General features: G+C 52.1%; 1 protein-coding gene across 20 annotated transcripts in view; it reads left to right on the top strand.

Moving 5' to 3' along the window:
• JADE2 (jade family PHD finger 2) overlaps positions 1-25,046 on the top strand; it is a 57,902-nt gene that overhangs the window by 11,068 nt on the left and 21,788 nt on the right. For 18 of the 20 annotated variants that reach the window (XM_055299535.2, XM_063611575.1, XM_055299530.2 and 15 more), the window contains exons 2-6: positions 533-590; positions 2,666-2,760; positions 16,807-16,964; positions 22,739-22,899; positions 23,935-24,146. In XM_055299535.2, the coding sequence (XP_055155510.1) occupies positions 533-590; positions 2,666-2,760; positions 16,807-16,964; positions 22,739-22,899; positions 23,935-24,146 (684 nt within the window). Of the gene's footprint in view, positions 1-532; positions 591-981; positions 1,521-2,665; positions 2,761-8,905; positions 9,217-16,806; positions 16,965-22,738; positions 22,900-23,934; positions 24,147-25,046 lie in introns of those variants that run through there. The other 2 variants (XM_063611580.1, XM_055299536.2) reach the window with 2 other exon arrangements.

Raw genomic sequence — 25,046 nt, 5'->3', positions numbered from 1 at the left:
TGTCCCCTGCCTCTCCCACTGCTGACCACCACTCACAGGACTAGGCCCTCAGTGTTGTCTGTGCTGGCTTGTCCCTAACTTCCGACAGCACAGTCCTTCTGGAAGAATCAGTCTTGTTTGCTGTCCTCTATCCACCTACCTCCCTAGAGGACTTGTGGCTCAGGAGGCCTTTGCAGTGGTGGGCCTGAGTGTCCTTGAGTGGCAGCTGGGACTGGGCAGGTCATGGTCACTATTCAGTTTGGGCTTGCTGACGCCCCCGTGTCCTCGCCCTCTACAACAGCTTTGGTTAGACCCTTGCTCAACCAAGGGCTCTGGGCTCAGGAGGTGGGAGATGCAGCCTTTTAGTATCCCAGGGCCTCTGTGGGTGGGTGGGAGAGGGTGGTGCTGGCAGAGAAGAAGGCTAGGGCAGGGCTTTATTCTTATCTTTCTGCAGTGGAGTAAGTGTGGGGTGGTAGGTTATGGGGTGATTTTCTGAGAGGTTGAGGATTTCCCAAGCCATCCGTGAGTATAATGGGCTTGCCTTTTGTTGCAGATGGAAGAGAAGAGGCGAAAATACTCCATCAGCAGTGACAACTCTGACACCACTGACAGTAAGGCCTTCCAGTTTGGGCTCCTACAGGGAAAGCATTTGAATAGTGATCAGGCCTACAGGCCCAGATGGGAGGAGGCTGCCCTATGGTCTTAATTTCACTAAGAGGCATGTTGATGAAAGCATAAATCAAGTCAGGTTTCTCCACTCCTGCCCCTCCACTTCTAAAAAAGTCCCTGCACCTTCCATGACCTCCAGGGCCTTGTTCTTCCAGCTGTACTCCCCCTTACCCTCTAGGTCCCAGCTCCGTTTGTTTTGCTCTGGTTGGAACAGATCGGCTCTGCTCTGGGCTTCTGCATACATTAAGTCAAGGCCCATATAGAAAGTCTGTGTACAACAGATACAAAACCAATCACCTTTTACCATAATTACTGGATAAGTACCACTTCCCAATCAGTGGTAAGCTCCTTGATAAGAGGTCTCTTGTCTTGCTTACCACTATATCCCCAGCTACGATCTGGCACATAGTAGATGCTCAGTAAATGTTTGCTGAACAAATCAATGAAGACACCCAACCTTCATAGAATCTTGGCAATAGAATCCCAGAGGTAGACTTGTGTATGGATTGGCGTGTCAATTGGATGTGATGGTTGCGGGGAGGGGTGCGTGGAATGTATTATCAAGCAGCAGAAGAAGTTTAGGGAGCCTCCCCTGAAATTCGGAGAAGAGAAGGGAGGTTTATGCAGAGTGAGGGCTCTGGTACTAGGTCATAAGGCAGCTCTTCTCAGGTGCCCAGAAAGGCAGGCCTGCCTGTGCCTGTTGGAGTAAGGAGTTCCATCTGCTGTGGGTAGGAGGGTTGTGCTGCCAGGAAGATCTCACCTAGCAATGATTGCCCTGCTGGAGGCCCAGGCTAAGGAAGAGGCTGCCCTGCCGAGGAGGCCGGGCTTGGAGCTGTGCAACTCTAGACCTGTTTCTTCACACTTATGAGCAAGTAAGATTAGGGGGCTTGCCAAGGCCCCTCCTAGCTCCCAGAGTTCCACAGCCCCCCCAAAAGCCTAAGGGTAGATCCACTAGGATGGCCAAGGAGGTCTCAGCCCCGTCCCTACCTCCAGGTCTCTTTTGTTGTCCTTTGGGCTCTGTTTGCTCAGTCTGGCTCTGGCGTCCCACCTGGCCAGCCCTTCTTCCCTACAGCAGGAGATCACAGCATCTGGCCTTTTGTGGCTACAACATGCTGCCTGTGGCCTGGCTCAGTAGAACCAAAAACCACATCCTCCATTTCTAACTTGATTGCAGACAGAGGAACCCTTTGAGAGGGCCAGGTACCTGCAAGGCTCCCCACCAGCCCCCTCCACTGTGCCCACCCATGGCTGCTACTCCTATTCAGCCAAAACCATAGTGTCGCCCTATATCTTGCTGCTCCTTTGATTCATAGGGGTGGAGGCCACAGCACTGTCATCCAGCAAGGGCCTTAGACCCTAATAATTATAGCTAATGTTTATTGAGGAATCACTGTGTGCCTGGGACTGTGCTAAGACTTTACAGGCATGATGTCACTTATTCCTTACCACAGCCCTTTGAAGATAGTTATTCTTTTGCCCCCATTTTACAGAAGAACAAACTAAGGCTCAGCGAGATTGAGTCATTTGCCTGGGATGACAAGCTAGTAAGTGGCTGGGTCAGGGCTCTGCTGGTGGCCTGGATCTGCTTCAGAGCATCTCTCTTCCCATTGCCCTGCTCTGCCTCTGAATACCCACTGGCATCATCCCAGAGTGTTGGGACAGTACCTAACCTGGGGCAGGGTGGAGCGTGGGCATGAAAGGCTTTATTCCAGCTCTCTTTGAGCAGAGTCCCAAAGAGGGCCAAGGAGTTGTCTGGGGTCACACATTAAACTAATACTGAGCCCCAGTAACAGCCTTTGATTTCTCCAGCCTTCTGGTTGGCGAGTAGAGGAGGCTTCATGTCCCCATTCATCAGTGGGGAGACTGAGGCCCAGAGCAGGGATACTAGGTCTCACAGAGGTTTCTCCCTCCTGAACATTCTAGCCGGGGCTTTGCTTAGAAGCTTCCTATTCTTGGGCATGAGTGGGTGGTGTTCCTGGCCCTCCAGGACCCCTAATGGACTGTTCCCTCTCTGCAGGTCATGCGACATCTACATCTGCATCAAGATGCTCCAAACTGCCCAGCAGCACCAAGTCGGGCTGGCCCCGACAGAACGAAAAGAAGCCCTCCGAGGTGGGTAGTGACGAGCTTCCCAGAGATCTGTGGGGAGTGAGAGTGAGCTGCCCTGCGGAGATGGGGGCAGAGCATTCCTGGCAGAGGGCACGGGCAGTGCAGAGGGAGGCCAGCGTGGCTGAGTGGAATGAAGGGGAGTAGGGTCCAGTTTCCCTCAGCCTTCCAGGTTGTTGTGAAGCTGTTTCTATTGAGCTAAGCAAGGGAAGAAGCCTTTCAAGGATCTCAGAAAGGGTAATGACACAGCCTGATGTTTTAGTGAAAGTTCCCCCTGGCCGCTGTGAGACAAGGGAGAGTTGCAGTCGTCCAGCAGGTAAATAGTGGTGGCTTAGAGCTGGGTGGTAGCAGTGGAATGAGAAGCAGCAGGGTTTGTGACATTTTGGAGGCCGAGCCAAGAGTGATAAGGATTTGCTGGTGCGGGGATAAGGGGTGGGGTTCTCAGAGCCATCCAATTAGTCATAGGTTCCTTGTACCCATTTCACAGGCATTTGCATTTGAAGCTTCTTTACTTTGACCTGGGATGTTTCTTACAGCAGGTAGAGGTTTATGGCCTCTGCAACTGAGAAGCGCACTGGGGGTGGGTAGACTCCTGGACACCTGGACCCTCCTTCCTGGGGTCCCTGAAAACTCCTACCCTAGGGCCTTATTGCTCCTTCTTTTAGGTCTTCAGTGCTAATGCCACAAGGTATTCATTGCACTGACCACAGAAGAAGCCTTTGGCACAGATGGGGCTGCCGAAGCTTGGAGAGATGGAGGGTCTTAATCCTGGCTCTTTTTTTTTTTTTTTTTTTTTTTTTTTTTTTTTTTTTTTTGGAGACTGAGGCTCGCTCTGTTCCCCAGGCTGGAGTGAAGTGGCGTGATCTTGGCTCACTGCAACCTCTGCCTCCTGGGTTCAAATGCCTCTCCTGCCTCAGCTTCCCGAGGAGCTGGGATTACAGGTGTGCACACCACACCCGGCTAATTTTTGTATTTTTATTTTATTTATTTATTTATTTTGAGACAGAGTCTCGCGTTGTTGCCCAAGCTGGAGTGCAGTGGCGCGATCTCGGCTAACTGCAAGCTCCGCCTCCTGGGTTCACGCCATTCTCCTGCCTCGGCCTCCCAAGTAGCTGGGACTACAGGCGCCTGCCACCACGCCCGGCTAATTTTTTGTATTTTTTTAGTAGAGACGGGGTTTCACCCTGTTAGCCAGGATGGGCTCGATCTCCTGACCTTGTGATCCGCCCGCCTTGGCCTCCCAAACTGCTGGGATTACAGTCGTGAGCCATCGTGCCCGGCCTAATTTTTGTATTTTTAGTAGAGATGGGATTTTACCATGTTGGCCAGGCTAGTCTTGAACTCCTGACCTCAGGTGATCCACCTGCCTCGGCCTCCCGAAGTGTTGGGATTACAGGTGTGAGCCACCGCACCCGGCCAATCCTGGCTCTTAAGTAGGATACTGTACTACAGCCAAGAAGTAGCCAGGCACTGGGGCTGGACGCTCCTTTTTAATCATTAAAACTAGCTCAGAATTTCTCAGTCCTGTTGAAAATGAGGAAAGTGAGGATCCCAAGGTCATTTAGCCAAGACCTTAAATCCTTGGAGCTCACAATGCCAAAGACAGAAAGGCCCAGAGTTTGGTAGCAGGGCCCTCGGCATGGGTTGGAGAGGATGTCTTTGCTCCATGCTGGCCCCTCCTCTATGCTCCCTCACCACAGATGCAGTCCTGGCTCCACTGTCTTTAGCCAGCCCTTGGAGGGGGGCTTCCGCAGAGCCTTGCATCTGAAAAAGGACTCCGCCTTGCCTCCTCCAGCAGCTGCCCTCCCCTAGGACTCTCCCCTGGGGAGGTGGGGGCAGGATTCTTTGAGACCTGATGCCCCATCCCCCAAGCCTGACTTCCATGGCCCCATGGTGGGTAGTGTATAGACACTGTTTTCTCTGGGAATGCTGTTAAGAGAGGGGAATGCAGTGCTGGAGGTGAGGTAGAGGTGGGGGTGGGACAGTGTTGAAACTCTTACTGCCCTCCTGGGGTAGTCCTGCTTGGTAGGGGGATGGGATGTGCTTAAGTGCAGCCAAGGAAGCAAAAGGCCAGTGGGGCCTTGGGGAGCCCTGCTGGCTCTTGGTTGTTTGGGACCTTCCCCACCCTTGGTCTTTTTTTTTTTCCCTTTTTCCTTTTGAGACAAGGTCTCCCTCTGTCACTCAGGATGGAGTGCAGTGGTGCAATCACGGCTCACTGCAGCCTCAAACTTTCAGGCTCAAGTGATCCTCCCATCTCAGCTTCCCGAGTAGCTAGAACTACAGGTGCACACCACTATGCCTGGCTATTTTTTTTTTTTTTTGTCTTTTTTTTTCAGTAGAGACAAGGTCTCACTGTGTTGCTCAGGCTTGTCTCAAACTCCTGAGTTCAGGCGATCCTCCCACCTTGGCCTCCCACAGTGTCAGGATTACAGGCATGAGCTACTGCGCCTAGCCTCACCCCAGTCTTGAGAACTACAGGGACTCCCCACTTGCTGTGGTTGAAGTAGTAAAACAGTAGCTACCTTTATGTGCCTTCCTGATCCTGGAAGGCAAGAATTGTCGTGCCCATTTCAGACATGAGGAACCTGCCTTTCGAGAATCCCGCCTATCTCCTGTTTACCGTAGCTGTTCAAGTTGAAGTGGGATGGGGAAGTTTTGGGGAGCTCCTAGGGCTGGCTTATCTCCTTGACTCCAGGGGGAACTTAAGCCAGTCTCCTGCCCTTGCTCTGCTTCCTCCAATCTCCAGTGGGAGGAGGGGCCACCTCCCAGGCGCAAGGCTGCCATCTGCACCCAGGATCAGGCCTGCCTGGGAGGAAACAGGTGTCAGCGGAGGCTGAGAAGAAAGAGCAATTTGCATGGGGCAGAAAATTCCCCTGCCTCTTGGGTTTTCCAGCCCAGAGCCTTTATACCTTTCCACACCTAAAAATAGTCAAACCCATGGTACAAGTATCGATGCCCAACCCTGCTGGGGACTAGCTCCACATGGCCCTGGGTCCAAGCCCAGGAGCCTCCGCAGGCTCTGAGGTCTGCCTGGGAGACACCCCCCCACCTCAAGTCCTGGGCTGTAGAAGGGCCAGTGAAATCCTCCCTGCCCAGAACCCTTGAACTGTTGCCCAGCACAAGCTTTTCCTCCCACAGTAGGCTGGAGAGCAGCCTGAGAGGTTTTCCTAGTCCTCTAAGTGACAAGGTTGAGCTGTGGCCGGCACAAATTCCAACTTATCTTGGGGCAGAGAGGAAACCATCAATGAAAGCTTCCAAGTTATTTGGCTCATGAGAGGGCGGAGATGAAAGCGAGGATTTGGCGGCAGAGAATGTTTGCACTAAATCTCACGGACTGCTCTCTTCTCTTTCTGTGAATGGCTTGGGCAGGGCCTTTATGGTCTGCTGAGCCTGGGCTTTGGATACCCTGGTGAAAGGGGTTCTGGGAGCCCCATCTACTCAATCCCCTGGAGTATGAAGCCTATGGGGTGGCTGTCAGGCTGGTCACGTGGTTTGCTTAGTGTGGCAGGAGTCCCCAGTGGGAACACTTACGGAGTGATGTGTGTGCTGTGGAAACCCCCTCCTTGGTGGCTGCAGAGCCATGGAACCCGTGGTTCACTTGTCTCCTCATCTCTAAATGTGGGCAGTGACGGGGTGGGGGACACAGTGAATCCAACAGCTGTGGAAGGGCTGGGGTTGGGTTTGGGTGGGATAGGCAGGGATGCCCTTTGATGACTTTTCAGGAGCTGCCCTTTCCCAGTGCACCCTAAGGGCGCAAGTCAAGGGGCACTCTACAGCAAGTGAGGTGCCTCGGGGCTGAAGAAAGCGCTTGACCAGGAGTCAGGACCCTGGACAGGGCTAAGGCCTGGAGGCCCAGCTTCCCATCTGGCCCTTGCCCAGTGGCTGGCCCCTCCCTCAGCCAGAGTGAAAGGGGAGTGAGTGCAGGCCTCTGAGCTGCCAGCTGAAGGCATGGGCCCTGGGATTCTTGGGAGGCTGGGCTAGGATTTTTGGTGGAAGTGCGCAAAGCTCCTTAAGGAGCTCCTTAAGGCAGTAGAAGGAAAAGGTGGAGCTGCCCCTGAAAACTCAGCCTGCTGCCTTCTGCTGCCTATGGCATCCCAACAGAACTGTCTATCTTTTGGCCCTGAAGTCCTGAGCCTGGCCTAGGGAGCTAGGATAATAATTTACACAATGAGTTTTTGGCCTTGCCTGGCTCACTAAGTGGTGTAGCCATTGTTAGTGCTTAACCCTTTGTGGAACACATCTCTGAGAATCTGATGGAATTCACAGAGCAGAGATTATTGTTTTAATACCACTCCACCCCAGGTATTCTGACTTACATGGTCTGGAGTAGCACCGTAGGTACTTATATCTTTTTTTTTTTTTTTTGAGATGGAGTTTTGCTTTTGTTGCCCAGGCTATAGTGCAATGGTACAATCTCAGCTCACTGCAACCTCCGCCTCCTGGGTTCAAGTGATTCTCCTGCCTCAGCCTCTCGAGCAGCTGGGATTACAGGCATGTGCCACCACGTCCAGCTAATTTTTGTATTTTTAGTAGAGACAGGGTATCTCCATGTTGGTCAGGGTGGTCTCGAACTCCCGACCTCAGGTGATCTGCCTGCCTTGGCCTCCCAGAGTGCTGGGATTACAGGCATGAGCCACCATGCCTGGCCTTTTTTTTTTTTTTTTTTTTTTTTAGATGGAGTCTCACTTGGTTCCCCAGGCTGGAGTGCAGTGGTGTGATCTCAGCTCACTGCAACCTCCACCTCCCGGATTGAAGAGATTCTCTTGCCTCAGCCTCCCGAGTAGCTGGGACTACTGACACTTGCCACCACGCCGGGCTGATGTTTGTATTTTTAGTAGAGACGGGGTTTTGCCATGTTGGCCAGGCTGGTCTCAGACTCCTGACCTCAAGTGATCTGCCTGCCTCGGGAAGTGCTAGGATTACAGGCATGAGCCACCACACCTGGCCAGTACCTGTACTCTTTTTTTTTTTTCTTTTTTGAGACGGAGTCTCACTCTATCGCCCAGGTTGGAGTGGAGTGGTGTGATCTCGGCTCACTGCAACCTCCACCTCCTGGGTTCAGGCAATTCCCCTGCCACAGCCTCCCAAGTAGCTAGGATTACAGGTGCACGCCACCATGCCTGACTAATTTTTGTATTTTTAGTAGAGACAGGGTTTCACCATGTTGGTCAGGCTAGTCGACCTGCCCTCGTGATCCGCCCATCTTGGCCTCCCAAAGTGCTGGGATTACAGGCGTGAGCCACTGTGCCCCCTAGTACCTGTGCTTTTTTAACAAGACCTCCTGTTGGGATCCAGGGTTAAGAACAACTGCCATAGGCCCGGCGCAGTGGCTCATGCCTGTAATCCCAGCACTTTGGGAGGCCAAGGCGGGCAGATCACCCTAGGTCAAGAGTTCAAGTCCAGCCTGGCCAACAAGGTGAAACCCTGTCTCTACTAAAAAAAATTTAAAAAATTAGCTGGTCATGGTGATGCATACCTGTAATCCCAGCTACTCAGGAGTTTGAGGCAGGAGGATCACTTGAGCCCAGGAGGCGGAGGTTGCAGTGAGCCGAGATTGCACCACTGCACTCCAGCTTGAGCTACAAAGTGAGACTCTGTCTCAAAAACAAAAAAAGCAAAAAAAAAAAAAAGACAACTGCCATAGACTTTTCCCTTCCCTTTGCCTAAGACAGGAGTTCCTGGCTTGGTTGTTCCCTGGGAGCTGCTTTGAGTATATTTGAGGGGGTGGGGAGTGGAAGCTGTGGCTAGGTTGAAAGAGAGGGAGGGAGGCTCTCCAGCCTGGTTCAAAGATCTAAACAACGTCACAGAGTGTGGGTGGGGGCAGTCCACCACTCCATCTCCTTCTCACAGGGGCTGGGGGATTAACAAATTTTTGCCCCGGCCCTGACTTGCCAGAGGTATGAAGGACAGTTCTGGGAGAGACCTGGAGGCCAGCCGCATGTTTTGCGGGGCTACTGTTTGAGGTGGTGTCCTCCTCTGGCCTGGGCAGAGACACAGGCGGAAGGGCAGGCCAAGCGGTGGGGGTTTCCCCAGGCAGGCTGTCTTGTGGTAGAAAGCTGCATTTTCAGGAAGTCAGAGTCCCCAGAAGTCAGCCAGTGGGCAGAGGCCTGGGTCTCTGGACCGGGAGCTGCTGATGCTGATCAAAATCAGCAAGTGCTCAAGAGTACCTAGTGGGCCTAGCTCAGTGCTGGGGACAGAAAGCACAGGCCCTGTCCCTGGGGAGCTTGTCCTTTGTCAGCAGGATGCAGGTGCTACACAGGAAGGTGTCTGTTACGGGAGGTGCAGCCTGGCTTTGCCAAAACGCCCAGGCTTTGCCCAAGGACATCTGTGACCCCAGGCGAGTGAGCCTCAGAGCCCTTATTATATAGTTCTGCCCTGGGTCCTCCCAGGGAGTTGATGATCTGTAGATGTGACTCCTTCCCGAGACTCATGGAGCTCTGGGGGGTGAAGGGAACCCCAGAGGTGAGTGGGGCAGGAGGTGGGGAGTGTCGGGTAAAGCAGGCCACCCTGAGCTGGAAGCCTGGATGGTGGGAGTGGGGATTCAGCTGTCAGCTCCTCTATAGGCTCTGGTGACAAATTAGTACATCCCTTGTACATGCATGTACCACCGAGGCCCTTCACCAATGTGTAGCACCTAGTCCCTGGGGAAGGGGCCTGAGAGAAGCCTCTGCTACCAGCAAGAGGGTGTTCCCCAGACCCAGTGTCCTTGAAAGTCCCTCTATATGGAGTGCCACCCCCCACTCCCCAAGAAAATGCAGCGAGTGGAGATGCAGCTTCTCAGCTCAACCCATGCTTTTAAAAATGGAATCCTCCTTCTACCCTGGGTGAAGGGTAAAGACAGGGGTGGCCAGATTGTGTTGGGGCTCCAAACCACAGGGTAAATAAGATGCCTTCTGAGGAGCAGAGGTGTTATCCAGATGTTTGAAATGCCATTTTATAGTAAAACAATGAAGGCATATGGTACAGTAAAATGCAGAATACCCATAATTTGATAGATAAAACAGGAGAATCCAAAAAAAAGGTTTTGTGCTTGCCCTTGTGGTTTTGAGCCAAGTTTCCAGCCCACCAGCAGTTCCTTTGCTACCCTCTGAGGCAGGCGGGTTGGGGCGAGCCCTTCCGCTAGGCTAAGCGCCTGCTTTCTGAGACTCACACTGCCTTCCTCTGGGGTGGGGGGCAGGATCCACTTCTATAGTTGGAAACATTGCTGCTCCGCCAGCTGGAAGGGCCTCCTGGCCTCTGGGACTTGTCTTGCAAAAGAAATGTGTGTAATAAATTCTCTTTAAGAGCAGGAAGTGCTGTTATCCTCATGAAAATAAAAGAAAGAGACGTTGAGTGGGTTTTTTTGTTTTTTTTTTTTAAGTGTCTTACGAACTTAGCCTAGTGGTAGCTTGAAACACGACTGGACAGGGGGTAGCTATTCTCATAGCCCTTCTTTCATGTTTTATACTGAATTTTAACTGCATAAGTTTGCTCTTGGCTGGGACACTCTTTATCAGGTTCTGGCCCAGAAAAGATTTTTTAAAAGAAGAGCCCTCTGTGTCTTGCAAGCAGTATCGCTGTGGTTAAAGGACAGTGGGGACCTCACACAAGTGTTTTCACCTTTCTGAATCTCAGTCTCCACATCTGTAAAACGGGGGTAATATGAATTAGGAGCCACAATATATGTAAAACTTTAACATAATACCTGACATGCCTTAACAGGGCAATTACCTTTCTCTGTTAGCCGTTGTTTCTAATGAGATGAGGTGCTCAGAAAACAATTGTGATGAGGTTGGCTCTTTAAGTACAGACCTTCAAACATTCCTTGAGGGGTGAGGAAGAAGGGACCACTTCTAGCTCTACGTTGGGACTTTTGGTGTAGACAGATGTCCAGGAGAGATTGTCCTGGCCAAAGCCATTTAATTGGCTTTGGGACAGTGACCAAGACCAGTTTCTCAGTTTCACCAGCCTCCTGCCTCTTCTCTCCCTGCTAAGACAGGGCAGGAAATTTTATAGTTTAGTCATACTTCATACAAATCCTGGGATTCATTCATTATTTCGTTCACTGACTCTTTCCACAAGCATTTCGTTTTTTGTTTTTTTTGTTTTTTTTTTGAGACAGGGTCTCCCTCTGTCACCCAGGCTGTAGTGCAGTGGCCTGATCTCAGCTCACTGCAACCTCTACCTCCTGGGCTCAGGCAGTCCTCCCGCTTGAGCCCCCCAGGTAGTTGGGACTACAGGCAAGCCACCATAACTGGCTAATTTTTGTTCCACAAGCATTTCTTGAGTACCTGCTGTGTGTCAAACACTGTGCCAAAAGCAGGAACAGTGATAAACAGGACATATGCAGTCCCTGTCTCCTTGCAGCTTGACTATTAGAAGAGATGGACATTAAAAATGTAATTACACAAATAGGCCAGGCGTGGTGGCTCACACCTGTAATCCCAGCACTTTGGAAGGCTGAGGTGGGCGGATCACTTGAGGTCAGGAGTTCGATACCAGCCTGGCCAAGATGGTGAAACCCTGTCTCTACTAAAAATATAAAAATTAGCTGGGCGCAGTGGCAGGTGCCTATAATCCCAGTTACTCAGGAGGCTGAGGCAGGAGAATCACTTGAACCTGGGAGGCAGAGGTTGCAGTGAGCCGAGATCACACCACTGCACTCCAGCCTGGGTGACAGAATGAGACACCGTCTCAAAAAAAAAAAATTATATATACATATATAATTACACAAGTAATTATATTTTGTAGTGTGATGATAACTGCTGGAGCTTTTCTCTTAAGTAACTAAATTTCCTCTTGGTGCCTCTTAGTTTGAAATACTCTGTGATACAGTAATTCACCCCTTGAGAAAAGGAAGCAGAGAACCAAAGTCCCAGGATGAAATGTTCAAGTCTTAGCTACAAATCTTGAGATTGTATATTAAACCTTGTAGCCTGGTGTCTACTGGCCATGTGGTTAGTGCACAGTGAAAGTTGCCTTTTGTCATTATCTTTATTTGCTTTTAGAGGTCACTCGTGCTCTGCTTTCTTGCAGAGTTCTTCCTAGGGAAATAGGTACAGAAAGCTAGACTTTTGAATGGTTGTGATCTGCAGTCTCAGAAAAAGACGTGAAGACAAGGCCACGTGATGTGTTTCTGGAGCAGAGTCCCTACATCTGGGCAGAGCAGATTCTTTAGCCCCCTCCGGGGCTACATTGGCACCCCTAGCACTCAGATTGGTGATTCAATTAGAGTTTGAGGCCTTTAAACATTTCTTCATACTGTTTGAAGAAGCTACAATTAACATCTCCCAAGTAGCTCAGCAGAACTTGGTTGCTAGGCAGCAGACCTTTAAAGACAATTTGTCAATTTCTGCCAAAAGAGAGAAAAATAGTAAACATTCACATTCTAAGAAAATTGCTTGTTTTCCAGCTTCCAACTTTCTTGCCACAGCAAGGCTTCTCGTTCATCAGTGTCCATTTTATTCTTTATTTAGTTTTCATAAATCATTCAAAGGAGTTTTAGGAGAACATTTAAGCCTTTTCCAAGCCTACCTCCTGGAAATTCAACACAAAATGATGTTTAGGTTACAATTGGCTGCCATATTTGTGGGCAGTTTTTATATAAATGCACAGAGGCTCCTTTGGAAGGCATGGAGTACCCAGCTGTAGTCTTGGACAGCAACCAAAGAAGGAGGTGGCTGGCCCATGGAAGGATCTTGAGTCATTCAAGATTTCTCAGCACCTAGCATGTGCCAGACCCTGCTTGCACTCCTGGGCTCCAGCCCTGCGGCTCAGCCAGACCTCATTGAGCTCCCCTTATAGTGGGGAAGACATGGCAAAAAAACAGGAGATTCTAATACAGGGGCCGTAGAATTTCAGACAAAGCCCAAAACCCAGCCTAGGATTGGGGAAGGCTTCCTAGAGCAGATGTGGGCTGGACTAAGACCTTAAGGATGAAGTGTGCCAGCTTTACTCTGGCAAGGGAGTAGTGTCCCAGGCAGTGTTCTCCCATGTGCAAAGGGTTAAATGTGCTTGGGAGACTGCAAGTGCATCTGTGTGGTCACAGGGCCTCATTGGCTCTGCAGTTCAGTCTGGGCACAGTGAGAGGACAGTGGAGAGCGACTGGAGGCCTCGGAACTTACAAAGACCACAGTTGGTTTTGCATATTTCAACCCTTGGAGAAGTCACCTGATTTGGCATCAAGTTAACTCAAGGGCATTAGGCAGTGAGCACATGGCCAAAAGGGGCAGGGAGGGCTGCGTGGCTCGGGAGTTGTGTTGGCCTGGGATCATTTGCCACTTCCAGCATGTAGACCTTGGGTGGGTGATTTAACTAACCCGAGTCCCAGGTTTCTCAAATGTAAAATAGGGATGATGGTAGTACTTACCTCACAGAGTGGGTGGAGGGGCTAATAATAGATTAATTCAGGAACAGCGCTTACAGTGTCACTCTGCATACAGTCTCTCCAAGCATGGGCTGACACCATTAAGACAGTGCTGCCCTCCCTGTGCGTCCATGATTCCTGCCTGCTAGAGCCTGTAGTGTCCAGTCTGCCACCTGCTCCCTGTGTGACCCAGGATGAAACGTGGAACTGTCTTGGAACGAGACTCTTTTGTCTTCCCTCAATCTCCCTAACTGTAGTGGGAAGGGACTCTGAAGTTGACCCTGGGAGCCCTTCCTGCTCTGAGTTCTCACTGCCAGGCCTGGTTCTGGGTCTGGACCACGTCTTACCAGCTGGTGTGGTGGGACACTCTGGTCTCACCCACTCCAGCCTGGGCTGAATGCTGGTCCTTGAGCTTAAAGCCCAGCAGAACAAAGGCTGCCTGTTGCTCGGAGGCGCTTGTTCAGGTCCATGTGGTTGGGGATTTTGGCCACTGGGTATATCCATGAAGTATCTCACCCTGTTTATGGGGATTCAGAAAGCACTGCCAGGAGCCAGCTAGGGGCCTCAGATTCATCAGAAAATTCCCCAGGGAGGCCCTCGTATTCAGTGCCAGGCACTGAGAATATAGCCGACAGTAGGACAAGGCGTGGCAGGGGAGATGACAAGAAGCCAGCAACGTGAGTCGACCAGGTGCTTTTCACGAGTGTAAGTGCTGGAAAGAAAATGAGGCAGGGCTGGGATGGAAAGTGGCTCAAAGGCAGTCGGCACTCCCTCAGTTGGTGATCAGGAAGGAATCCCTGAGGAGGCGACAGTTAAGTTACAGCCCAGGGCTGGGCACGGTGGCTCACGCCTGTAATCCCAACACTTTAGAAGGCTGAGGCAGGCAGATCACTTGAGGTCAGGAGTTCGAGACCAACCTGGCCAACATGGTGAAACCCCGTATTTATTAAAAATATAAAAACTAGGCCAGGTGCGGGTGGCTTACACCTGTAATCCCAGCACTTTGGGAGGCCAAGGTGGGTGGATCACTTGAGGTCAGGAGTTCGAGACCAGCCTGGCCAATATGGTGAAACCCCCTATTAAAAATACAAAAATTAGCCAGGCAAGGTGGCGGGCACCTGTAATCCCAGCTACTTGGGGGGCTGAGGCAGAAGAATCGTTTGAACCTGGGAGGCGGAGGCTGCAGTGAACCAAGGTTGTGCACCTGCACTCCAGCCTGGGCAACAGAGCAAGACTCTCTCTCTCAAAAAAAAAAAAAAAAAAGAAAGTTACAGCCCAGGATGAGAGAACAGCAAAAGGTTTCTAACCCACCTATGCCTCTTTAGAGGGCACATAGTGACACTGGGCTATTGTAGGGTTGATTTCTGGGGCAGAATGATGCACTGTCCCAAGTGGGTGGTTCTCCATGGCTTCAGAGCAGCAGGGCTTGGGATGATGCAGCACTTGGCTTGCTTGGGTGGGGAGAACTTTGAGGCAGTTATGAATCACTTTGGGGTCAGTTTTTCCTTGCCAGCTCCTGTGCTGGGGCCCACAGGGAAATAACCCAGCCCCAGCCCTGCTGAGCTCAGCAGAGTCTCCAGAGACCTTCGCTGGCACAGGCCCCTACTGAAGGGCCCCCTAAAAACACACAGTGCCTGAGTGTGCCCTCTTGCATTAGCTGTCTTACTACTTGCTAATAAGATATGCAAATTATCTGGGCTGTGAAATCTTAGCCACATTCCATCTTCTGTTTAATTAGCATTTAATTGTAATCTGGTTTTAATTTTTTCACACTGGCACCCTAATTAAATGTTAGGGTGTTAGTCTTAACAATTAAATTATATTGGCAAGTAGAGTCTTCAAGAAACTTGACCTTTTTCAAGCCAGGGCCGTCTCCATCTAGATGCAGATGTTAATTAGATTCTGCAAGATGCTGCTTCCAGGCCCCTCAGTCCATCCATTCCAGTGTTCTCCTTGTGGTTTTGGACCTAGATTCAAATGAGGTGCACATAGCAGGCAGAGGTTACCACTGAATCTGTCTGTCATGAGCCTTCAGAAGGCTGAGTGAACTGACTTAGCACCGGGCACAGCGGTGGATGCTGACTTTTCCAGGGAGGAATGTGGGGTTGGAGTTTGGTCTGAGGCCTGGAGTACTCCTTGAAGTGGTTTCTCTTGTCTCAGTGATGTGAGTTCTTCTTTAACTTGTGATTCTCAAATGATGATGATCACTGGGAAAGTTGGTACCTGAGCAAGTCACATGGTGTCTAGAGGTGCCACCACATTCCACAATAGCGCTTTGTGGGGGGATCACAGCAGTGGGATCAGGTGACTGGGGCAGGAGCCGTTGCCAGTGCCAGCCGGGGCAGAGTTTAGAGTTTGTTCTGAGGTGGAATTGGGGGTGGAGGTGGGAGCAACAGACAAAACTCTGGGAAGAGCAGTTTGCCCCAAGTGAGTAAGTGTGACCAGGGTGTGACCCCTCATGGCTTTGCTCTGAGGGGTTTGGCTGGGCTTGATTAAGAAGGAAGACAACCCTATCCTTCCTGCCTTCCTACCCTCCCCCAACACACACAAAGCCCCTGTCGAGTTACGAGAGTGTCCTTGTTCTTGAGGGACCTTGGAAGTCCCAGCTCATGTGAAGCCACTATCTAGGCTGCCCTAAGCCCCGGCTGTCCCCCAGCTGTTTGCATAAGGTTTGCATAAGGCCTTTCCTGGGGTTGGCGCCCTGTGCTGTTTTACACCTCCACTTGTGTCTGTGGGTGCAGATAGATAACATGATTGTGAACCTCAGTAGAAATGTCTTGAACAGTCACATAATGGCAGTATTTTTTATTTTATTTTATTTATTTATTTTGTTTTGATCTTTTGAGACGGACTCACTGTCACTCAGCCTGGAGTGCAGTGGTGCAATCATGGCTCACTGCAGGCTTAACCTCCTGGGCCCAAGCAATCCTTCCACCTCAACCTCCGGAGTAGCTGGGACCCCAGGCATGTGCCACCACACCCAGCTACTTTTTAAATTTTTTGTAAAAATGAGGTTTCACCATGTTGCCCAGACTTGTCTCGAAATCCTGGGTTCAAACAGTCCTCCCTCCTCAGCCTCGCACAGTGCTGGGATTACAGGTGTGAGCCACCTTGCCTGGCCCCTTTTTTTCTTTTAAATTTTTTAATTTTTTGTAGAGGCTGGATCTTCCTGTGTTGCCCAGGCTGTCTTGAACTCCTGGCCTGAAGCAATCCTCCCACCTCAGCCTCCCAAAGTGTTGGGATTACAGGCATGAGCCACCACCCTGGCCATCAGTATTGCTTTCACATTAGCCTTTCTGTCCTCTGAGGTTTTCTTCTTTTTATTTTGATTTTTGCCTTTCTCTGCCAGTCCTTCTCTTTCTCTCATAGGTCCACTCCCATCTATCCCTCAAACTCTGTTTGCCCCAGGCCTGGTCTACATGGGATCGAGCAAGAGCCACGAGGCTGCCCAGGCCAGGAGTAGACAGCCAAAACCCCAAGCTGCCCAGACCAGGCAGACTGGTGGGTGGGGGAGGCCAGGACACAAGACATGTGCAGAGTTCAGAGCTATGTTATTTATTATGCTGATTGCTTTTATTTCGTCTTATTTGTAAGTGCGCAGGCAGAATGTCCACTTGAGTTGCATGTATCTGCCTCTTCCTCTGGCCTGTGGGGCAGACTGCCCTGAGGCAGTCTGAAGTCACTCCCTCCCCTCTTGCCCCTCACAGGTTTTCCGGACAGACTTGATCACAGCCATGAAGATCCCGGACTCATACCAGCTCAGCCCGGATGACTACTACATCCTGGCAGACCCATGGCGACAGGAATGGGAGAAAGGTGTGCAGGTGCCTGCCGGGGCAGAGGCCATCCCAGAGCCCGTGGTGAGGTGAGCCAGGCAGCCCAGGCTAGGGGGCCACTGGGACAGGGGAGGAAGGGGAGGCCGCTTTCCAGGTAGGTGACCTGCCAGTCCTGGAATTCCTTTCTAGTCCAATCTCTATTCTGTATTACATTCCCTTTTCCAACAAACCATTGAAATGTTCCAGAAATACTGGCGGTTTAACTGAGAGGCTAGGGGGTTGGGCTCGGGCTTGGCTATAGAGCCAGAATGCTTGCATTCCTGTTGACACTCATATTCAATGTGGCCTTAGACCAGAAATGTAATCTCTCTGGGCCTCAGTTTCCTTATCTATGAAATTGGAATGCTAACAATAACTAACCTACTCATGCAGTTGTAATGTTGAGATAATGGAATGAAATGACGCATGGAAGGCACTTGGCACCAGGCCTGGCACACAGCAAGCACTCTGTAATGTTGATCCAAACTGGGCCCCAAAGCAGTTCTTTTTTCTTTCTTTTTTTATTTTTTAGAAACAGGGTCTTACTCTGTCCCCCAGGCTGGAGTGCAGTGGTGCAATCTTGGCCCACTGCAACCTTAACCTCCCAGGTTCAAGCAGTCCTCCCACCTCAGCCTCCCAAGTAGCTAGGACTACAGGCTCATGCCACCATGCCTAGCTAATTTTCATGTTTTGTGTAGAGATGGGGATTTGCCATGTTGCCCAGGCTGGTCTTGAACTCCTGGGCTCAAGCGATCTGTCCACCGCCTTGGCTGGCCTCCGAAAATGCTGGGATTGCAGGTAGCCAGCCATAAGCCTCTGGCCCTGGCCTTTTTTTTTTTTTTTTTTTTTTTTTTGACAAGGTCTCACTGTTACCCAGGCTGGAATGCAGTGGTGCGATCTCAGCTCACTGCAGCCTCGACCTCCCAGCCTCAAGTGATCCTCCCACCCTCGAGTGATCCTCCCACCATAGGCACATGCCACCACACGTGGCTAATTTTTTTGATTGTTAGTAGAGACAAGGTCTTGCTATGTTGCTCAGGCTAGTCTCTAACTCCCGGACTCAAGCAACCCTCCTACCTCAGCCTCCCAAAATGCTGGGATTACAGGCATGAGCCACCATGCCCAGTCCCAAAGCAGTTCTGATCAGGGAAATCTCCAGACTTTTCACTAGTCTTTAAGAGAGAGATATGGCATGCTTTTTTTTTTCTTTTATTCTTTTTTTTTTTTTTTGAGATGGAGTCTCGCTGTTTCACCAGGCTGGAGTGCAGTGGTGCGATCTTGGCTCACTGCAAGCTCCGCCTCCCGGGTTCATGCGATTCTCCTGCCTCAGCCTCCCGAGTAGCTGGGGTGATAGGTGCGTGCCACCAAGCCTGGCTAATTTTTGTATTTTTAGTAGAGACGGGGTTTCACCGTGTTAGCCAGGCTGGTCTCGATTTCCTGACCTCATGATCCGCCCTCCTTGGCCTCCCAAATTGCTGGGATTACAGGCGTGAGCCACCGTGCCCGGCCTTAAGCCATGCTTTGGACTTCTTGAACCTTTTACGGGAGTTCTTAGAGGGGGAGTCAAGTGCCTGGTATACAGCAGATGCTCAGGAAGCCATTGCTATTACCGGCCTCTGGGTAGGTTCCCCTGCCAGGGCTGGTTCAGAGATGAGTCCTCTGGGCTTTATACTCTTCTGGTCTCATGAGGCAGAGACACCCCTGGCCGCTCTTGTCAGGAGGTAGCCACATGGCCCTGGGTCTTGCCTCCAGCTACGGAGTTCAGCCAAGTGCTTCTTTATGCAACCTGGGAAACCCTCCAAGTCATGTCTCAGGGCAGAAGGGTCTTGTGTCCTGGCCTCCCCCACCCACCAGTCTGCCTGGTCTGGGCAGCTTGGGGTTTTGGCTGTCTACTCCTGGCCTGGGCAGCCTCGTGGCTCTTGCTTGATCCCATGTAGACCAGGCCTGGGGCAAAGATCACAGCTGTTACCTCCCTTGACGTTGGCACCCTCGTTTCCTGGCAGCTGCACCTATGATTGGATCATAGGCACAGCAGACTCGAAGCCCCAATAGGGTGATCTGTGGGGATTGGAAGGGGAGGGGGCAGGCAATCCTGTTCCAGTGACTCCTGATGGCTGAGTGTTTATTAACACTTGTTTGGGGTCTTCGGAGAATCGGGGTGACCCAGGCCTCTCCAAAAGTGAGAATATGCATGCCAGGTCACTGCCACACGTACCAGTGCCAGGGTGACGGGGGGAAGGGCAGGCCACCAGGTGGGCAGAGCAAGGTCAGTCTTGATTAGGCTTGGCCCAGCGGTCTGTCCTCTCTACTTGATGTCAGTGTCAGTTGGTTCCGGAAACATCTCCTGGCCTGGGTAATTAATTGCAGATGTTTCCACACCAGTAGCTTGGCTTCGGTCTGCCTGTAGGGTGCTTTATCTGTTGACATCAAGAGGAGAGCACGTGTTCTGGCTGCTTTGGCTTTACGAGGTGCATTCCCAGCATAGGCATGGCTGTGCTAAGCTGACGTGAGCCGGGCACTCCCGGCCTGTCCGTGATCTTTGGAGAGGATGGACTGGGGGTGGGGAAGTGCTCCCTTAGAGACATCTCCACGCCTCTTCTGCTGCTGTCTCCCTCCAGCCCAGCCACTGCGTCCTCCTGGCACCTCCCACTGCACAGCCCTCATCTGGAAGGCTGCCTGGTAGCCGCCAGGGTCAGAATTGTTAGAGAAACCCTGTTCTTGAGGACTTGCTATGCTGAGCCTGTGTTCATCTTCTCATTTAACAATCATATTAGCTTTACAAACTACATATAACTGTCCCCATTTTATAGATGAGGAAGTTGAGAAATTCTGGGGAATTTCCTGCATGGCCACCGGGGCCTAGTGGGCTGGGCCAGGAAATCAAAGGCCCCGGGAGCAAGCCCTGGGCTGCCCCTGTGAGGCCCAGAGACAGAGCCCTGTGCCTCCTTCATCCCAGTATGTTGGTTCTGGCTGCCCTCCCCCAGCTGCCACCTCAGGCCCCCTCTGTCTCTCCCTCCCTGGCCTTTGGGTGGGTCTGCCCACCTCATGGTCTGAAATCTGTCTGAACAATGAGCACTTGTCTCACCCCTCTCCAGACTGAATTGAGTGAGGGCCTGTCCTGCCCCTCACTGGGGCCAGAAGTCTCAGCCAGGGCAGAACCCACCTCTGGTGTGCGTCTGGTCTTCTGGGGTAAAGACCCCCTCCCCTCCCATAGATCCCAGCCAGCTGATACCCTCCTCCCAGCTGACCTCCGTCCTCCTGGCTACAGCTGAGGGTGAGGCCTTGGCCTAGGGTCAGGTCAGTCCATGCCTGGTAGGAGAGCTTCCCTCAGAGCCAGAGCCAGAAGGGGGCAAACAGATGAAAAGGAGAGACCCAGGAAGCACAGCAGATACCTTCTGATTGTGAGTCCCTTCACCTTGGCTCTTCAGAAGGAGCACAGTGATCTTGATCCCAAGAGGCTTGGCCAGGTGGCTGCTGACCAGGCAAGCAGATGTGGGTAGTTATGCCAGGAAGTGGTGGGCATCCGGACACCCCCACTCAGCATGTGCTTAGGGCACAATCAAAGCTGGTTCACAACCAAATTACAGGCTGCGTTTTTAAAAGAATGTGTTTGTTCAAGTAACAGTTTCATGGGGAAAGGCAGAATTGTGTTGGACCAAGGGTATTAGTATTGCTTCCACATGGAATCACCTGTTAGTATGGGGTGTGGTCATTCCCTGATCATGACCTAGGACCTTCTTTCATGTGGGCCTCTTGTGTGGGAAAAGGTGGTGCCAAGCCCCTTCCCCTTCTCCGTGCCCCCTCGACCTTATATAGGCCTTCCTCCTGGCTTGGAGGCCATTCTCTCTCCTGGGTTGGGCCCCTGCCTCCCCGTCTCCTTCATCCTTCCCGCCCTTTTTGCTGACATTGGGTGTGGTGGTGGGGAAGCCCAGGAGCCCTCGCCACAGCTCTGCCATGTCTCTGGGCCATCTAAAGCCCTGCCCCTCCCTCCCTGTCAGCGCTGAGTCACAGCTTCTGGCAGCCTTGCCCCCGACCCCAGGACGCCTCTCAAGTAAGGGGCCTCCCCGCCCTGGCAGAGCTGGCCAGATGGAGGCCAGGCTCCGAAGCAATAACCATGGCAACCAGTGGGGGGTGGGAAGAGCTGGCTTTTTGAACTGGCATCAGGAACTGAGGGGCGGCACACAGCTGAGCCAAGGGGAAACCGTGCCCTCCTGAGGCAAAATGCCCCCTATATTCCATTTCAGGAGAGGAGTAACATCCCAAGGTCTCAACACACACATACACACACACACACCTCACACATCACACAAAACACACCCCACACACACCACATGCACACACACACACATCACACAACACATACACACCACACACACACCTCACACATCACATAAAACACACACCACACACACACACACACACACACAGTGATTACTGTGTGTCAGGCACTTTCCTAAGAGTTTTGCAAACATTAATCCATTTAATCCTCTCACCAACCACATAAGGTAGGTATTATTATTGTTGTTGTTATTATTATTACTATTATTATTGAGATGGAGCTTCGCTCTTGTTGCCCAGGCTGGAGTGCAGTGGCGCGATCTCTGCTCACCATAGCCTCCGCCTCTCAGGTTCAAGCAATTCTCCTGCCTCAGCCTCCTAAGTAGCTGGGATTACAGGCATACACACCACTCCTGGGTAATTTTGTATTTTTAGTAGAGATGGGGTTTCCTCATGTTGGTCAGGCTGGTCTCGAACTCCCGACCTCAGGTGATCCACCCGCCTTGGCCTCCCAAAATCCTGGGATTACAGGCATGAGCCACTACGCCCAGCCTGGTACTATTATTATTAACCCATTTTGGGGGATGGGAACACTGGGGCCCAGAGAAGTTGAGTGGCTTCCCCAGAGTCACACAGTAAGTGGTGAAGCTGGACTTTGAGTCCACACCCTGCAGCCAGGCCTCTCCAAGCTGCCTCAGTGGCCGAGCTGTGGCTACAAAGGAAGGCTGAGCTGGGGAGGGATCCTGGGACTGCAGCAGGCACATCTTTGTATCCAAGGGGATTTGACCTCTGTCTTGGTGGTGGGGCCGGGTAACACTGTGTAGCAGGACACTCACTGCTCACATGACATTGTACCTGGGAGAAGGGCAGGGTGGCATGTGGACCTTTTGTCTGGAAAGGGTAACCCTGGGCCGCAGCCATGTAACCACGTAGGGCTCCTCCTGACCTCAGAGAAGACGTGGCCTCAGTTCTACTCAAGTCAATGGAGTTTTCAGGCTGTTGGTATAAAGGGGGCTTGGGCTTCTGAGAGTACGTAAACAACTCCTGCCTTGTCTGCAGCCTTGAGGGGTATGCCGAAGGACCTAGAATCCAGCTGGCACTACCTCACTTGTTGCTGGCACAGGGCATTGCCCATGATGGCACATAGGATACCTCCTACAGCCCCTAGCAGGGTTAGATCCAAACTGCGGGGCTTTAGCTAAGGCCCAGCTACCCCGATGGCAGGAAGTGGGAAGAGCTCTGGGCAGGTGGATGTTTATGGGGTGAGCAAGGCTGTGGATCAGCCCTGACTCCCATCCCCCACTGTGCCCTACTGCCCTTTGGGTCTTCTGTGTGCTGCCTGTTCACCTACAGTCGTCTGAGTCTCTGCAGGGTGGGCAGATGGTGGAGGAGGAAGTTAAGGAGGGGGCGGAAGGAGATGGGCCCTGTGTGGCGTCAAAGCACACTTGTCCATCAGCTCCTTAGCTGGACTGGTCAGCTCCCTGGAGACCCTAGGGCAGCAGGCTGAGGGCCCCTCCCTTCGTGACATCCTGTCTTGATTTTCTAGGATCCTCCCACCACTGGAAGGCCCCCCTGCCCAGGCATCCCCGAGCAGCACCACGCTTGTTGAGGGCTCCCAGCCTGATTGGCCAGGGGGCAGCCGCTATGACTTGGACGAGATTGACGCCTACTGGCTGGAGCTCATCAACTCGGAGCTTAAGGAGATGGGTAGGTGACCACTGCATTAAGAATGGGATCAGGGGCCGGGCACGGTAGCTCACGCTTGTAATCCCAGCACTTTGGGAGGCCGAGGCGGGCGGTCACGAGGTCAGGAGATCGAGACCACTGTGAAACCCCGTCTCTACTAAAAATACAAAAAAATTAGCCGGGCGTGGTGGCGGGCGCCTGTAGTCCCAGCTACTTGGAGAGGCTGAGGCAGGAGAATGGCGTGAACCCGGGAGGCGGAGCTTGCAGTTAGCCGAGATCGCGCCACTGCACTCCAGCCTGGGTGACAGAGCGAGACTCCGTCTCAAAAAAAAAAAAAAAAAAAAATGGGATCAGGGCTAGGCAGGGAGGGTTTTCTCCCCATCCCGAGAGGAGCAGTGGCCCAGGCAGGGCTATGGTATGGCATGGATCTGGAGGGAGTGTCCATACTGCATTACTGAATGGGGACCTCACTGGTTAGTGTCTCTCTGCCACCTGAAGTTTCTGCAGCTATCGGTGGGGGGGGGCAATAATAGCACATCAGTTACAGGGCTCTTGGGACTATAGTGGTAAGCATGAATGTTACATGAAGAGTAAGTGAGCATGCAGGGGAGTCTAGGATGGCAAATGGGGCTGGGGTCAGGAGGTGTGGGCCACCTGGTCGGAGCCCACTAATGTGTCCCAGGAACGGCTAACTCGACCCTATTCAGCCACACTCAGAGGTCCCCTCATACACACAGCACAAGCAGTGCCTTCTCCGTGGAGCTGGCCGCATCCCAGAGACACTTCCATGTTAATTGTACACATGTGTCCCTGTGGTCACAGGCAGGCTGTCTAAAGTCAGAACACCAGGACAGATCAGGGGCCTTTGAGATGGGATGGTCCAGACCATTCAGTTTTCAGAGGATGGAGCTACTTCTCCCAGGTCCCACAGTGGGTGGGCAGAAACTCTCCCAGACATCTGCCCTGAATTCCTGCGACTCCAGGAGCCAAGTCCTCTTCAAAGCTCAAGGGAGGCTGGGCTCCTAACACCATCATGCCCTGCTGTCCTCCTCACAGAGAGACCGGAGCTGGACGAGCTGACATTAGAGCGTGTGCTGGAGGAGCTGGAGACCCTGTGCCACCAGAATATGGCCAGGGCCATCGAGACGCAGGAGGGGCTGGGCATCGAGTACGACGAGGATGTTGTCTGCGACGTGTGTCGCTCTCCTGAGGGCGAGGATGGCAACGAGATGGTCTTCTGTGACAAGTGCAACGTCTGTGTGCATCAGGTGGGCAGACCCCCCAGTCATCCTCACCTGTGCCATGTATACACACACTGCCTGGCAGACCCCCACTTGGCTCTCCAGGGGCACTGTGGGCAGAGGCCCTTAAGAAGGAGCAGGAAGGGAATGGTGAGGGTGCTTCGTGGTGCCATGTGCACCCAGGGCCCCTCGGCTTAGACCTGCTGGCCAGACTCAAGCCAAAGCCCATTGGCTTTCTGCACTCTCCCATCAGCCTCCCTCAGACCCTCTCCACCTTGCACCCTGTCCCTGCCCCTCCTCCTCTGCTCCTCGTGTCTTGAATTTACTAAAAGGCAGCCCACTGCTGTGACCGAGAGCAAAGCTGCCAGATTTCAAATCGTGGCTCTGCCCTTCACAAGCTATGTAACTTTAGGCAAGTTTTGTAACCTCTCTGGACCTGTGTTTTCTCAGTTATGCATAAATAAGAGTGGATTGTTGCACGGATTAAATTGTTTACTGTGGGTCTTTGCTTAGAACGGTCTAGTAAGGGCTATATGTATTTGTCACCATTACTGGCTTTATGTGCCAGTGCAGCCTGGCCAGGCTCTCCTTGGTTTGGGGCCCAAGGCTCTAGGTCTTGAGTATCTCTGGGCCTTGACTACGGACCTGACAGGGACCTAGTGAACCCACTCTGGCCCTGATTTTGAGGCTGCCCTTATGCATCATCGCTGGAATAGACCCTGGGGAGCTCAGAGGTAGGGACTTTGCCAGGCTGGCAGGTAGGTGGGCAGTGCAAGTCTCATATAAACAAACACATCCCTTATACCCAGCAGCTGTTAGGTTCATGTGTCTCACCCAAGCCATAGAGGGGTGCAGCCTTCTTCATGGGTCCCTGTGTAAGAAATATGAGGGCTCTGGGACTTGTTTCCAGGAAGTACACACCCAATT

This window comes from Symphalangus syndactylus, chromosome 11 (genome assembly GCF_028878055.3).
Source record: "Symphalangus syndactylus isolate Jambi chromosome 11, NHGRI_mSymSyn1-v2.1_pri, whole genome shotgun sequence".
In the NCBI taxonomy this organism is placed as follows: Eukaryota; Metazoa; Chordata; class Mammalia; order Primates; family Hylobatidae; genus Symphalangus; species Symphalangus syndactylus.
The sequence above is the reverse complement of the archived record's forward strand: the minus strand, read 5'-3'. Positions and strand labels throughout refer to the sequence as shown.